Genomic DNA, 16,808 nt, shown 5'->3' on the forward strand with positions numbered 1-16,808 from the left:
TGACCTTGAAGCAAGGTAGTAAACTAAGTGGGCAAGGCAAAGGACATCCTTTAGACTTGGGATCCCTGAGCTGAGAAACTCTTCAACTGAGGGGAAGGTTGGTGACGAGACCATTCACCAGAGTCGCCTGGCACAGAGAGAACGCCACCCGGAGCTGGCACCTTGAATGTGGACGGGTAGCCCCCTCCTACATGACGGGAGAATACATTTCTGCTGGCTAAAGACGCCCATTAGTGGTATTTCCTTATGGCAGCACCAGATAACTGATATGAATGTTTAGTGTTGAAGTTCCTATGATATACTTTCCATAATAGGAATTCCTGAAAGTTCCTATTATATAATAAAATCTATTCCATCTCACAGTCGTGCACAAACCTCCACTGACAGAGCAGTAGTGGCTGTACATGACGTATCTGTAATTTTTCCACAAGAGGGACTCTACAACAGACGAGGGGGTGTCTGATAAGGCATCGAGATGACATATTCGCATAGGGATTTCTGAGTCTAAAAGATTATGGACATTCTTCCAAGGAGCAGCCTATACAGTTGGGCAGAAAAGCATCAGAAAGAGTTTTTACTTAAGACAACAATATCTCCTACCACAAACATTAGCTGCTTCTTTTAATTTGCAGGGCCTTTCCATATCAAAGACAAATATTCTCTTGTGGTCTTACTCACAGCAAGGTTGGTCCACTGTGTACTCCTCCAAAGGCATCCTTGTCAATGACTGTCAGATGTTTATTCTTGTTTAAGTAACTAAAGGAAGAAAGGTGGGGGTGGGGGGAGGAAGGTAGGGAAGACACAGAAAAAAGAATCCAACAGAGAGAAAGACACACACACAGAAAGAGACGATGAATGAGCTGAGGTTAAGCAATCACGCCAAGTTAATACAAATGCCAAAATAATTTAACCAAGTGTCTGTAGCTCTGAATTGATTAAAAAAATTTGGAAAATGCCTTATTTCTTTTGCCTGAAGCATTCGCAAGTCTGGATTTCAATCGTAAGAGATCTGTATGCATTAATTTTGGCAGAGGCTTTGAAAATTGAGCGTATTTATGGTCTTGTTTGCATATCTAGATTTCATCAAAGTGCCTAGATTCCCTATTCACATGACCAAAAGAACTGTATTTTTCAATCCTAACTAGTATCAACTAATTTAATTTTTCAGCATCGAATTAATATTCTAATCTCTTCTTGATGACCCGTTTTAAATCAGGAAAATGCAATGAAGGTAGTCAGGGTGGTAAGTGGTGATTAGGACTGTGAGAGACTAAGATTTTCCCTTTTAGGCTAGGGATGGTAGATTTAGCATCCAAGAAGTGTTCATAGTTAAATTTCAGATACATAATGAATAGTTTGAATATTTTAGTATCACTATGCCCCATCCATACTTTTGAGACATTCTATGAGAGTTATTAAGGTTGTGTGTCAACTTGGCTGGGCCACAATTCTCAGTGGTTTGTCTATTATAATGTAATCATCTTCCACAGTGAGATCTAATATATGGTAATCATCTATATAATGACATCTGATATGAGCAGCCAGTACATTGAAATGGACCTTCCTCTGAGATGTGCCCTGCTTCCAGATACTCTGGAAAACCATACATTTTTTTTTTCTGAATCTGGATCCCACATCTGGGTCATCTTCTGACCTCTGGTTCTTTAGCCCAGAGTCAGTGCATGCCCTGATCCTGAAGTCATTAGCCTCTGCAGCCTGTCAGTCAACTTCTTGCCACCTAACCTATTCACTGTGCATCCAGTCACTTCTGCACCCACCAGGCTTTCATCTGACCTGCTGATTTTGGCTTCATCAGTCCCTGTAGTTCCATGACCAGAAGAAGCCTCCAGCCTGATATCAGAAGCATGGCTTTGGAATTTGCCAGCTTCGGTAATTTCATAAGCTGTTTTCTTGAGATAAATCCATCTGTGCTTTGCTGGTTTTGTTTCTTTCGAGGACCCCGTCTAAAGCACATTTCTATATGAAAATTTATGTACTAGGAAAACATCCTAATACTAAAAAGATTTTTGTTGTATTTCATTTGGTGAACTTATTTTGCAGGATTTAGGTAGGTATGACTATAGACTCTACCTTTGGTGAAAGAAAGTTGATGGTCCCCTGGATCTTTCCATTCTGAAAATACACTGGGTATATGGGGGTGACATATTTTGGAAGTAATTTAAATCGCAGAATGGTTTTGAAACATAAAATTTCCTCCAAATGGATAAAGCTTCCAAAGATTGTGAAACTTGTTTTTGCTTTCTAGCTTTTTTAAAGGAGAAAAAGTATCTGAAAAGATAAGCCCCTGTTATGAATTATTCTAACGTATACATTGTTGTTGTTATGGCTAATTCCCAGGTGATGAATTCCAACCCCTAGAGCTCCCTGAGGTGCAGAGTAGAGCTGCTTCATAGGACTTTCCAGGCTGTGACGTTTTGGAAGCAGACTGCCAGGTCTGTGTTCCAAGGAACCTCTGAGTGGATTTGAACTGCCAATTTGTGGTTAGTAGTCCAGCCTTTAGCCATTTATGTCACACAGGCACTTCATACGTGTGTTTTTTTCTAGTCTATTTCAGAGTTAATGAGTAGACACCAATTGGTAAAAATGAATACAATGGTTGTCCTAGGTGACGACTTGGGATCAGGATTCCTTCTTCAGGAACCCCACACAGCATTTTCTTCACACTGCTCATCACAGTTTGACATTATTTTATTTACTGGTTTACTGTCTGCCTCTCAACTAGAAGAAAAGCTACATGTCTTATTTATGGCTGTGTCCTCAGGGCCTGAAGTCAATGCTTCCTTAACTATGAAAGTCAGCTCATCAATACATTTGTCCTTCAAGAGAGTGAGGGGGGTTATAGCAAGTGCTAAGTTGATCCACATGATTGCTTTAAAGAAAAATAAATTGAGAAAGGAAGAAGACTCAGCATATAAGGTCAACTGGCCTTCTTGACAGTGATAGGAAGTTGGCTTACAAATACCCATAATGCTCCATTTAGGTAGTGGTTGCATATAGAGCTTCCAGGGCTTTGATAGGTCTGATATGGAGAAGGTCAAGGAAGCGCCCATATGTACACAGACCCAAGTCACTAGCTGGTACAAATGGTTAATATGCTTGGCTGCCAGCAGGTTGGCAACAAGCCAAAGGCACCTTGGGAGAAAGGCCTGTTGATCTATTGCAAAACAAACAAACACTGGGAAAACCCTAGTGTTCTACTCGGCCATGCATGGGTTTTGTCATGCAATATTCTCCATCGGAGACTCCACTTGACCACTGTTGGACTCTCTTTCAACCAATGATGTCCCCTGAGTTCCTTAATCAGTAGTAGCTGGAGTCTGGCAGCGCTGCCATCCCTGGTGGTGGAGTGGGTTATGCATTGGGCTACTGACCTCAAGATCAGTAGTTTGGAACCATCGGCTGCTCTGAGGGACAAAGATAAGGATGTCTACTCTCACTAAAATTTAGTCGCCGGAACCCCCAGGGGACAGTTCTACTTTGTCCTATAGGGTCACTATGAGTCAGAATTGACTGTGGCAGTGGGCTTGGGTTTTTGGTTTGCAGAAAACAACAACTGGAGAGAAGATCTTGAACAAAATGATTTTGTAAAAAGATAGCTAAACTAAGCTCCAGCATAACTGCTGCTTTGGCCTGTATCTCTTTGTGTTCTTTGGACAGTTCAGTTTGCAGATCAAATCATGTTCCCAGACTGTTGGAAATCAAGGAAGAGCTGGTGACCTCATCTCGATTTTTCGTCTTCATCTCTGTCCGCTGCACTCAAAATCCCGGCTCGCTCTTATTGCTAGAAATTATTATAAAACTAAATAATTGCTCGTCCAATTCTGAAATGTTTTCATCGGATATTTAATACGTCCCTGAGGATAAGGAGGTTGATAAGCATTGTGGTGTACCCCAAAACACTGCTGGAGACTTCAAGCTGGAAAAGCCAGCCAGAGTCCAGGAGGAGAGAGGGGGATGCAGGGAGGTGCCACCAGATTGAATGGAGATGAACTGGACCCTGGGAGGGGTACAGTCTCTAAAACCAACACCTGACCTCGTAGAGATAATTAGGTGCTTAAAATGAAACTGTCAACCCCCACCTTAGCAGTTAGGAGGGCTGGGTGACTACTGAGCTTCTTAACCTTCGGTGCTTATAGATTGCTGCTCCTGTGTTTGCTCTGAATCCACCAAGGTCGGGTGAGGTTAGCTGCCCTTGCGTTGGCTCCAACTCAGAGCAACCCATGAGCGCAGAGGAGCCCTCTTCCGTAGGGCTGCCAGCTCTGTGGTCTTTGGGAAGCAGATTGCCAAACGGTCTTCCTAGGTCCTTTTAGGTGGGTTCAAGCCAGCAAGTTTTTGGTTGGTAGCTGAGTGAACTGTTCACACTCCCTTACTGTCCAGGTAGAAAGTGCTTCTTTCCATCAACCCCATTTATCACAATTTCTGGGAACGCCAGTCTAGCTAAATTTACGTCTTTGTCATAATAATGCTGACTGGTCTGGCATCCCCATCCATTAAATAAAGTTTGGCTGAATACAAGTCATGATAAGCCCTCTAGGTACCTATTCCAACACAACCACAATGAAAGAAAACCCTAACTCACTGCCAGAATCCTACAGCGACCCTATAGGACAGAGCAGAACTGCCCCTGTGAGTTTCCAAGACTGTTCCTTTTACAGGAGTAGAAAGGCCTGTCTTCCTCCTAACCTACTCCAGGCAGTGATTATTTAACAAGAAAAGGGTCCATGTGTGTCAAAGTAGAACTGTTTCCATAGGGTTTTCACTGGTGATTTGGGGGGAAGTAGGTGTTTTCCAAGGAGCCACTGGGAAGAATTGAACTGCCAGCCTTTTACTTAGCAGCTAAGTGTGCTAATCAGTCACGTCAACCAGGGAGTTGACTGTTTCATAGACTATTGTAATCTGTCTCTTGCAAAGACAAATGAAATACCATAAAACCCAGAGTAGAAAGGGTTGGAACCAAGATGAAAGTGTGGACTTCTTGAAGACCAGGATTCCTCAATACAAGAACTCTTCCCTTCTCGAAAAAGAAGGCAGATTCAGCTCTTCACTAATTGGGGTTTGTATCTATTTGAAAACTTAGAAGCAATGACAAATTTTCTAGAAAAAAATGTTAGATTTTTGTGTAGGGAGGTGCTAGGATACTGTCCTTTGATTGAAGTGCTGCATGGAGGTAAGTATTGCTACTAGATTTCAGTTCATACCTACATGGGTTTATACCAAACAAAATGTACTTAAATATTTCAATCAATCAATGGGTGACTACAGACAGGCACTCTCAATCATACACTTGTCTTAGATTCCAGGGAATCCTTAGAAAAAATCCCAATAAAAATAATGACTTCCAAGGAGATCTGCTGAGGAGTTAAATTCAAGGCAGAGTGGTTAGCTCAGAGGACTTTGGCATTTGTGGGGTTTTTGTTGTTGTTTTTAATTCCAAGGGGGTAATCTCGATAGACCCACTAGAAGCACACAAGACCAGCCTAGGAACTTTTTAGGAAAAAGTTTTAAGGATATTTAAACTGCATGGATGGAATCAGGCCACGCAAATGGCATCAGGGAACCCCTCTCCCCAACCCCATCATTCCAAAGCTACATGCTCATTCTTTGTGGCCAGCAAGGGATTTCCTGTGAGAACTTTGTTGGGAAGTCGTCTTCTAACCCTAATATTGACCCATCAGACTTCTTGTTCTCTGAGCTCAAAGATCAAATCAAACCTACAGCCATTGAGTTGATTCCAGCCCACAGCAATCATACACACACACACACACACACACACACACACACACACACGGTATACATATAAATATAGTTTATGAGGCTGTAAAACTTTACAGCAGTATATCATCTCATCTTTTTCCCCCCAAAAGGACAAATTGTGGGTTTGAACCACCAATCTTGCAGTGAGCAACCCAACTAACTTGTATTGCTTACCTAAAGATACCACCTGGGCTTCTTCTCAAAACACTAAGATTGAAGCATGTTGAATTCTTTGGGGAAGAGCTGTTATTAGGTGCCATCGAGTCAGTTTGAACTCATAGCAACCCTATGTACAATAGAAGGGAACACTGCCTAATCTGCTCATTTCCAGCCATTGCTGTGTTGGAGCCCGTTGCTCCAGCCACGGTGTCAGTGCAACTCAAGGAGGATCTCTCTCTTGGTGCCCCCGAGAGCATGTCCAAAGTCTCACTTCTAAGAAGCATTCTAGCTATAATTCCTTCAAGACAGATTTCCTTGTTTTTCTGATAATCCACAGTGTATCCAGCTTTCTTTGCGACAAACATAATTTAAATGTATCAATTCTTCAATCTTCCTTTTTCAGTGTCTACTCTTTGTCATATGAGACCAATGAAAATACCACGGTATGGGCCAATGAAATCTTTGCTCTTTGCATTTTAATGAGGTATTTTCCAGCAGATTTGCTCAATATAAAACATTGTCTGATTTCATTTTGAACAGTTTTATTGGCATATAATTCACATCATTGTTTTATTTTTTTTACTGTTGTTTAGAAAGGGTTAGAAAGCTGGAAATAGCATCTTCAGAAGTGTTTTCACCAAGATGGTAGATATGAAGGAAAATAATAGTTTCACATTTTGATTTTTTTATTTAATGAAAGTGTTTAGGATTTGCTAGCAATACTTTCAGACATACCCTTATGTCTCTCATAGTGAACTCTGTGAGTACAGACTGCCCGCTCTACGTGAGAAAAGACGTCTCCTTCTGTAAACAGTTACAGGCTGAGCGACCATGTGGGGGAGGTCTATTCTGCCTTACGGAACCTATATGACTTGGAATTGATTCGATGGCAATGGATTTTGTTTGTATGTTTTGTTTTGTTTTATTGGGGCAGGCATATCTCATAGTCACGGGAGAATCATGCCGTCGGAAAAGAAAGGTGGTCATGATCGAGCAGTAAAAGAATGCCCAATTGGCAATCTCTAGGCGGGGAGTGGCTAGCACCCCTTATGATGACACCTGGGTGCTTGTTACTTTCTCTGTGCCCTTAGCAAGAAGCACATATCTCCATTATTATACTACCACCGAGTATACACAGTGCAGTTCACACTGATCCCCACTGGACTCACTCTTGGAACATAGACGTCATTCCAAAAAGGCCTGTTGAATGAATAGATGAAAGACCAGTGACTGGCATCTCTAGAGAGAGGCCCTCTCTGTATGATGTGTAGGTAGGAAAGTGATCTATGTTAAAGTATGTCAGAGGGCAAGTGTTGCATTGAGGCAAGGAACCCTGCAATTGTTTGTGTGCTTTGCACTCCAGGGAGTGCTTGGGCCAGGTTGGCCTAAGGCAGCCCCTTGGACCAGCTTCTCCAGAAGACAAATGACCTGGCTGAATTTCAAGGCACCTGTCTTCAGTGTTTGACAGAGCTTACCTCCCTGAACAGAACACAGCCCCCCTCTCTCTAGCATTGTTTCCTAAGAACAAGATGACCTCCCCGGACTGAACACAGTCCCCCTCTCCCTAGCATTGTTTCCTAAGAACAAGATGACCTCCCTGGACTGAACACAGTCCCCGTCTCCCTAGCATTGTTTCCTGGGAACAACATGATTTACTAACAAAATGTCACTTGGACCGAAACTTGTAACCGCAGCACAAAGAACCTCCCTTCCCCTTACCGGCTCATATGCCTTTAAGCTCATGCCCTATATAAGTCCCATTGCCTCACTGCCAGGTGCGACTTCCCTGACCTAACTCTTTGGGTTGCGGAACCTGCCCGGGGGCTCAAGATGTCCCGTCTCTTTCTCTGCTTTCTCTTCCCTCCCAGTAGTTCTTTCCCTGCCTCAATAAAATCTTTCTCAACTTCACATTCCTGGCTAAATGCTATCTGTTCTGTGCCTCCATCTCCAACCTTTCAGGGAGTTTGGCGATACATTTCCGTCTGAGATGGCATTTGGACATAAGAGCTTTACAGTTCCGCCAGAAGGAACCTGAGTTGGCACCAGTTGCGAGGCTCACGTGGAAGCACTCAGGTGGGATGCTTGCTGTATGGGAATCTTTTTGGTATCAGACATCAGGAGGCCTGTTGACAAATGGCCATGGGTGAGAAAATGCTCAAGCTTTCAATAGGTAAAGGTGAAAACCAACCTTGGAAAAGAGTCTTCAAACCCTTAGCCCACGAGAAGCAATAGTCTGCTTAACCTATAATCTTCTCTTATTCTTTCTCAGTGCTCCAAGATGTGGGGTGTTATTTCTGATCAGCTCATGTGTGATGATAATTAGCACATTAATTTTGTTGACTTTTCTATTCAGAATGATTAGTGTCTTGGTAGGTTTTTAGCATATTAATATGCGATCTTTTTCCTGCTTAATTATTCCCTCTTAGATAGCAGTAATTTACAAAATGCTGACAATATGAAACACAGCGGAGAGCATTAGGCAGCCCACAAAAAGCCGAAGTGGAGGAGGGAGCAAAGGGCAGTATTTATCCCAGACATAAGTCCCAGGTGGGCCCAGGATAAGGCACAGAAAGGCATTCTGAGGCACCACAAATTTAAAAGGTGCCTGACTGAGGCAGCAGAGAAGAGGAACGGTGTTTTGACTGATGCTGCTGTGTAGTCATTGTTCTTTGGAAACTGGGGAGGGGTGGTGGTGGTGCAGTTTAGAGATTGCACCTGGGCACTTGGTTGTCTCTCTCTGCTATGCCCTGGCAAGAACAGCAGGTCCCCAAGCCAGCTTGTGTGGAAAGAGACTCCAACAAGGTTTGGACCATGTGACTTAACTTGAGACTGCCTGAGTAAAGTTCAACTTCCATTGAGCAAGTGAAGTGATGCTTGCCTTATTATAAACTTCCCATCTGAGTAAGGACGACGTGTTTGGTTTTCGCCATCTGCTACACTTTTTCATGAACGTCTCCTGGCTTCAACAGCTATGGAAGCATCATGGCTTATTCTCAATGTGGAATTTGTCCCAAGTAGTTGCAAATATATTCTTCAGTTAAGCTTTAAAAAATGAGTGCAAATAAGGCCAAATCTGCCAGTTTTGGCAAATTGGCATTAGGCTGATGATGGAGGGGTGGGTAATAGTTTTTTAAAGAATTTTTTATGATATACTCAGATATCTCAGACCCTAAAGATATTTGACCACTCTTCTAGAGAATTTACCAAATTGTTGAAATGCCACGTGAAATCCCTGAACACTATTAAGATCATTATAAAAGTTTGATGCATTTATTTTCATGTATATTCACACTCAATCCTGCTGTGTTTATGGTATTTTACATTCTCAGATGCAGCAGTCCTACATTATCAACCCAACACAAATGCTCTTTTATTATGACTGACACATTTTGACCTCGGATTACTCTCCACGGCAGCTCAAGTTTTGTTCTCCTCCTTGATTCCATAAGGGGTCATCATCTTGAGTTTACCTTGGACTTACAATACATTTCACTGAAGGCTGAAATCCTGAAAAACGGAGTCTCCATCAACTAGGAACCATAAACTTAAAAGAGATTAAGGAATAGATTGAGCATTACTTTAGAATAAGAATAGAATTCCAACACTGGATGCAAACTCTTACTTGGGTGGGGGCAGGGGGTGCGGGGGAGGGGGAGGCTTTGTTTTCAATTGTGATCCGATCTGAACTTTCTAAGCCTAAAATATTTTTCTGCAAATGCTATCTGGCACTTCAGACAATTTTTTTTTTGCTGATCTCTGAGCTGCACTATTAAGAATGAAGAAACAAATGATCTTTTTTTCCTACGTCTTTTTATTGGGGCGTAAGTTGACAGAGTGAACTGGCTTTCCATTCAACAATTCTTATGCATTGTGTTTTCTGATGCTGAACTGATCGCAGTTCCCACAGGGTGCCAGCACTCTTCCCATTTCCATCCTGGGTTTCCCGTTTACTTCCCTTTGCCCTTCTTTGTCACTCCTCCTGCCCTCTGAGTGTTCTCTCTGGACAAATGCAGATTTCTGCATTTGATGATATGTGCTCCTTCTAAGGACTGTGTCCTTCCCGGTGCTGGGGTTCACCTTAGAGACCTAGAATTTGGATGCAAGGTAAACCCTGGGGGTGAATTCAGTTCCAGGACTACAGGTTGGCTAAAGGTGGTCTACAGGTCTTGTTTCCCCCAGTCTATCAGACACGGTCTTTTGTTGTTATTTCACGTTTTGGTCCAAAGACTAATGATTTCCTTATGTCTTTGCCTTTTTTCATCCTTCTTGGCTCCAGACAAGGAGAGGTGATAATTGCACTTTAGATAGCTTTCACGACCTTTCGACCCCAGTCACTAGGTTATAGAGCATTGTCATTGTGGGGACTGTAGTATGCCACTTGACCTTGGTGTCCTCTGAGACCTGAGACTAGCATTCCAAGTCCCCAGGCCCAGTCAATTATTCCTTCAAAGTTTATGGTTACAGTTAACAAATTTTTATAATGTTGCCTCTTGTATGTTCCAATATATTTATGGATACATCTGCAACACATCTAAAGACATGTGTAGAAATAGCCTCTGTCCAGCCGGTATGATAGATTCCAAAGTTTAGAAATCTGCAGTTAAAAGATAATGGAGCTTTTCTACCATTTCTTTGAAGTGCCCTGCATATTTGTGAGCACTGTCCTATTTGCCTTCTTACCTCCCTTTAACTTGAGTGTCAATCTATGTATCCACTTGTAGATTATTGCTATGATTGGTATTGGAGGATTGGGTTTATGCTAATGGTTACCTTTGTTGTGTTTAACTCTTGTCATCACCGAATATTTTCCTTTGTTTTGATGTTTTGTGTTGACCTTCCCTTATTGTGTTTTGACTTTTCCTTGACCCAAAGAAATAAATGTCTATTCTGCAGTTAGTTATTTACCCTCCCGTCACCTTCTACCCCTGGTAACATTCACAAAATGATTTTTTTCGGTCACTGTAAACCCTTTCTTGACTGTTTACAACAGTAGTATTATACTGTATTTTCTCACTGATTCCATTCAGCACTATGTCATCTACATGAATACTTTTATGAGCGGTCTTGAAGATTCATTGTTCTTCACTAACATTGTGTAGTCTTCCCTGTGTGCATGACCAGGGTTTGTTTATTCATTCATCTGTTGGCATTTTTTTGTTCTTGGGACGAATGTTGCCATGAACATGGTTGTGTATAATATCTGTTGGTGTTAAAGTGCTTATTTATCTAGGATACATACCTAGTAGTGGAATTTCTGAATCATACAGTATTTCTATTTCCAATTTTAAGGTAAGACCAGGCCATTTTACTGTCCCATCAGCAGAGGATGACCATTCCAGTCTGTCCACACTTTGACCAGCTGTTTTGTTTCTATTTGTGGGTTTGACTTTGCTGCCAGCACTGGGGTAAGAGGACATCTCATTCTGATTTTCACCTTCCTAATGGCCAAGGAAGCACTTAATGACGAAGCTCAAGGACTCCGCCTTCCTTATGGATTCTAACTCATTCCGAAACCATGACTGCTGGATTCATAGACAAGAAACAAACAAACAAACCCCACACTGCCAGTGAGTTGATTCTGAGTCATAGTGACTCTATAGGACAGAGTAGAGCTGCTCTTGTGGGTTTCCAAGGCTGTAACTGATTGGGGAGTAGACAGCCTCATCTTTCTTTCACGGAGTGGCCAAAGGTTTCGAGCTGCTGACCTTGTGATTAGCAGTTCAATTTGTCACTCACCACATCGCTAAGGCAATTTGAAAGCGACTTTAAAAATCAACTACATTTGCGAAAGGAAATGGGAAGGGTGCTGTCACATGGTGGAAATAAATCATGCAAATGTTTTAGGCTTCGTTTCGCTCACATGTAAAATGTGGCGCTTGGACAGGAAGACCGGTCAGTACTCCACAGCAGGGGTTCTGCCTTTACTCTATGTTAGACTCACCGGGGGAGTCTTAAAAATCTTCATGGTTTGGTCACAAGCAGTCCAATTAAACGTGAATGTTTGGGTTAACGTAGGCATTGGTATTTACAAACCTAATACAGTTTGTAGTCAACATTGCCGTCTTCTGCAGGAACACACAAGAAAAAGAAACAAGATTGCAAGCAGAGATCCTAATTTTAGGCTCAAAAACCCTTTGCTTGTTAAAAGGCTAAAGTTTTAGGGAGGAACTCCCTTATCCAAGGTTCTGGTCTTTCTTATTCAGCATTCTGGAAAGGCAGCTCGGCTTTCAGCAAGAGTCAGCTGGACAGCTGAGGTTAGGAAGTCATAGGATCAATTTTTCTCTCCCTGATTGAAGGTTTCTTCACCACTCCCACCTATGCCCCTGCCTGGGCTACTTATGTGGTTCACGGAGCCCTGGTGGCTAGTGAGTGGTTACGCATTGGCCAGCTAACCACAAGGACAGCAGTTCAAAACTCCAGCCCGAAACCACCAGAGGCTCTGTGGGAGAAAGATTATCTAAAGCTTGGGAAAATCATGATTACATCATCAAGCAAAAAAGCTAATGGTATTTCCAATCCGAGATGTATATTTTGGGCTGAGTTGGAATACTTGCTTTCTCTCTAAATGCACTAGAGCGTTTGATATCACAGCAAAACCCACACCCCAAACTCATTGCCATCTATTCCAGTCAGACACACTGTGACCTGAGAGGCCAGTGAAGAACAGCCCCCGTGGGTATCCCAGGCCTCGCTGAAGATCTACCGGACCATATTCTGCCTCTTAACGAGATCCCTCTAGTGGCTTGCAATGTTCAGTAAGTTTGAGAAATGTTAAGGCCTTCAGATTTATTAAATTATAAAATAATTACGTCTGAATTATTGGGGAAAAAAGGGCTTGCAAGAATAATCATGCAACAAAACACTATAAAAAATGACCAGGCAAGTTAGGAAAAGAAAAACCAAAAAAGGTCCCCCCACCCCCACCCCCAGCTAAACAAACAAATATACACACACACATCCCAAATTAACTTCTGGAAGTAAAACATGTAATTATTAAAATATGTGTTGTTATCGCAGCTGACTTTTACACATGGTCTGTTCTTTTGTTTGATTTTCTTTTCTTTTCCACGTGTGATCTTTGATTGTGATCTTAATTTGCAAAATAAAAACCTGGGCACTTGCACTGGTATTCTTTTTTTTGTAAAGGATTTGTATTGATTTCTGCCAGAAATCAGTAGATGCTATTAGTACGAGATCATTCCATCCTTGGGCCAGATTTCCTGGCTCAATGCAGGTGTCTCAGGTTCACATCACCCTCAACTGCCACGTGCCAAGTGCCCAGTTTCCTGGCACTACTGACGCTGGTACTTGCCCATAAGGAAACTCCTCCCTTTGGGAATTTACGGCCTGAGTTTTAGATCCTGGCTTGTTCATTTGTTTCATTTCCCTCTCTTGGAACTATGTAATAACAAGCATATTTTCTCTATGCTCTAATTATTTTGTAGTGGGAGTACCTTAAGAATCAACTAGTCTACTGTATGCGAGAAGAAGACACTGTAACATGCTATTTTTCATCCTCTGGCTATTAGAAAAAAGGGTAAACCACTCTGGTTTAGCCAGTCAACATGCTCACAGACCCAAAGTTTAAACTGGCACCGACATTGGGACCAGAAAGACCTGAAATAAAAGTATAGCCACCCCAGAAACCCAGGCCAATGGCTATCTTTTTATGGCCAGCATTCCTTTCTGGGCATTGTTTATTTTTTGAAAGGACAAAAGTTGTCTTTTCAGCTGGTTCTGAGTTAATCACATATCCATGACACCTTTCTGGAAAACGTGTCAGCTAAGACTTAAAAAGATACCCAGCATTTTGAGTAGCTTTGGACTAAATTAAAAACACTCCTCCGTTCACGTACCCTTTTAACATGGACCTACACACACACCCAGACACCCATTTCTACAAGATGGTTGCAGATGACACCATGGCTCTTCTCTGGATTGAGGCGAAAGCCCTGTGCTGTTTGTCTATGAACGCCGGTTTCTTGCCAAATTCCTTGGCCCCGTTTTCAGCTGTTGCTTACACTAATTCTGGGCATGGACAAGAGGTAGAACCCCGCCCTTCACCTCTAGTTGCCTGAGATCAGCTTGTGTGAAAGGCTCCCTCTGTGGTCTGTCCTGGAAAGCATCCGGGTATCTCCTGAAATCTGCAGGCAAGTCATCATTGCATCACCTTCGGGATGGGGAGTTGCAGGGCCGAATACCTCCTTTCCCTGGACTACCCAAACCAACCGTGCAGAGGTTCTTCCCCATTTGCTTGTCCCCGTGTGCTGTAACCCCACTTTTAGTGCCTAAAACGGTGAAGGTTTTTCACTGTCTGACATTTTGTGGGTATTTCCCATACTCTGTCTACTTAAGTTTGTCTTCTCATACCGAATTTATTTCACAAAAGCTTTACCAGCATCGTTTTAGAAAAGAAAGACTCAATTCTGACCATCCCTCTTTGAGCGAAGGAGGCCGGCAGCTTCTGTAACTACCCATGACTTACACCGCATCCAGCTTTGTCCCATTGAAAGCATGTCCCTGGATTGAAGTGAAGCCATTGTTGTAAAGTTTCCTGTAACCAACAGAGAAAGGCAACACAGTGACCTAGGAGGAGTGGTTCTGGGCCCTGCTGGTAGGGTTAGGCTTCATTTCTTAGGATCAGCAATGTATGAAGGTTCTCAGGGCTCATATACAAATTCTACAGGAAAATGGTAAGTCTTGTATAAATGAACATTTCATAGTTAGAATGCCCGCTCTTCAGAATTAGCTCAGAGTAGTGCTATAGGATGAGTGTTGGGCTGCTAACCTCCAGGTCAGTGGTTCAAAACCAGCTGCTCCATCGGAGACAGATGAGGTTGCCTACTCTCGTAAAGATGTACAGTCTGAGAAGCCCGTTATCGGGTTGCTGTGAGTCCAAATCGACGGAGTTGGTTTGGTTTCTGAACAATTAAGCTATTTCTCAAAACTGGATTCACACCGTAGACTAAAGGTTTCTAATATTAAAGATTATTTCAAAACGTCCCATCTGTATTTGCAAGCAGGGATTTCAGGCAAGAGTTAATTAGCTCAATGTTAACGCCTGAAGTATTCATAGGTCTTTCAGGACTGATCGCACAGTGGAGATCTGGCGAGATAGGTTCTGCTCAACTTTGAAGCTATGTGAGCAGCTCCCTTCCTTGTATTGAAGGAAAACTGATCAAAGACAGAGGTCACACCTTTAAATGCCTACAAGCATCAACAAGGTCATCTAAGTGGGCAAGCAGACTGTCTATAAAAGACAACAAGAAACAGCATGAACTATGGCTAGGAGAAGTCCAAGAATAAAATGTAAGAACGAAAAGAGGACAGTGTAACCTAGGTAGAGATCATGAACTTCAACAACTATGCGCGTGCCTTTTTTAAAGAATGTAAAAGCAATCTCCTAGAAATGATAGTGGAGAACTCATGCTAACTCTCTATTTCTGATCTGAGGTTCTCTTCCTTAGATGCCTATGGATTGCCGACTAGGCATTGTGCGAGTGTGTGGCACAATAAGCGGGTGTCTAGTGAGAAGAATGCTGAGGACGTGGGATCCTCCATTGGAGGAGAATGCTGAAAGAGACGTAACATCCTGTAAAGAGATTGAACATGTAGAATTTATGGATTTACCCACGGTGGGTGCTAGATGGCATAATGAAAACTATCTCGAGGAGGTAAAAAGTTTGGGACCGAGCAGGGTAAGATCCAGGGCATTGCTTTGCTGTCAGAAAAGAAACAGTGTCACGAAGGAGACCCCTTTCTTTTCAAGAGAACTCTCCTCTTGCTGCAAGAAGAATTAGCTGGAATGTTTTACCAGGATAGAGTCCAAGAAATTGATGTGAATTCATAGGGGCTAGACTGTTAGACTTGGAGTTGCTTAGAAAACAGTCCCTGGAAGGGCTATGTGAAATCTTGGATTGTTTTTATGGGGGTTATTTCTAAATAATCTGATAAAGAACCATTACCAGCAGTGTGACCAAAGAAAGAGAGGCAGAGTGAAAATCCATAGTCCACTGGCCCGAGCTTAGGCTGTGCCCAGTTCCTACAGAAGTATCCTTGCCTTGACTTGTGGTTAATTTAACGAGAGGACTTTTCTACTAATTTGGAAAGCTGACTTATCTTTTATACTTCTATTAGATCATCTTTACTAGATAATTTCATGAATTTCTATCATTACTTGGGTAGAAAACATCTTGTTTGGAACAACTAAAAAGTAGAACTCTTTCAAGCTGTGAAATCAACACTATCGTTGATTCAGTATCATCCTCACAGAGGTTTATACTAGTTTGTGATGACTGGGTTAACATGTAAATACAGAGCATGTGTAAAGGACAAAATAGCACCATTTTCTTAAAGAGTTTGAGAAAACCATGTAATCCTCAGGTTATTTCTCTATTGAAAGAAATTCTAGACAAAAGAAGGCGATATTAAAAAAGCCTGCAGCTCACATCTGGCCTACTGCCTGGTATTGTAAATAAATTGGGATCGGAACTGGTCATACTCATCCATTTAAATATTGTGTATGGCGGCTTTGACTCTATAGTGTCGGAGTTGCTTTAGAGCCTGTGTGGTCTATAAAGCCTAACTGGCTTATTACAGGGAGGAAAAGTGTCAACCACTCCCACAAGAGAATCCACTACCACCAACCATTGTCATTGAGTTGATTCCAAGTGATGAGGACCCCATGGTTTCAAAGAAAAATGAGCGCCATAGGGTTTCTAATGCCAGTTTTCAGAAGTAGATAGCTACGTAATTCTTCCAAGCTACCCCAAGGTTGTTTCGAACGACCAACCTTTTGGTTACCATCCAGGTGCCCAACCATTTGCACTACTCAGAGATGTCTTTGCTTTTCTACCTGAAGCCTTTGTGTAGTC

The 16,808-nt window shown here is 42.3% G+C and overlaps 1 protein-coding gene across 1 annotated transcript in view; it reads right to left on the reverse strand.

Moving 5' to 3' along the window:
* TSHR (thyroid stimulating hormone receptor) overlaps window positions 1–16,808 on the reverse strand; it is a 150,717-nt gene that overhangs the window by 23,787 nt on the left and 110,122 nt on the right. Inside the window, exons 7-8 of the mRNA XM_075531653.1 lie at window positions 14,420–14,488; window positions 679–756 (exon numbers count right to left, since the gene is read on the reverse strand). Coding sequence (XP_075387768.1) covers window positions 679–756; window positions 14,420–14,488 — 147 coding nt within the window. The remainder of the gene's footprint in view (window positions 1–678; window positions 757–14,419; window positions 14,489–16,808) is intronic.

The sequence above is a fragment of the Tenrec ecaudatus genome, chromosome 14 (assembly GCF_050624435.1).
Source record: "Tenrec ecaudatus isolate mTenEca1 chromosome 14, mTenEca1.hap1, whole genome shotgun sequence".
NCBI classification, from domain to species: Eukaryota; Metazoa; Chordata; class Mammalia; order Afrosoricida; family Tenrecidae; genus Tenrec; species Tenrec ecaudatus.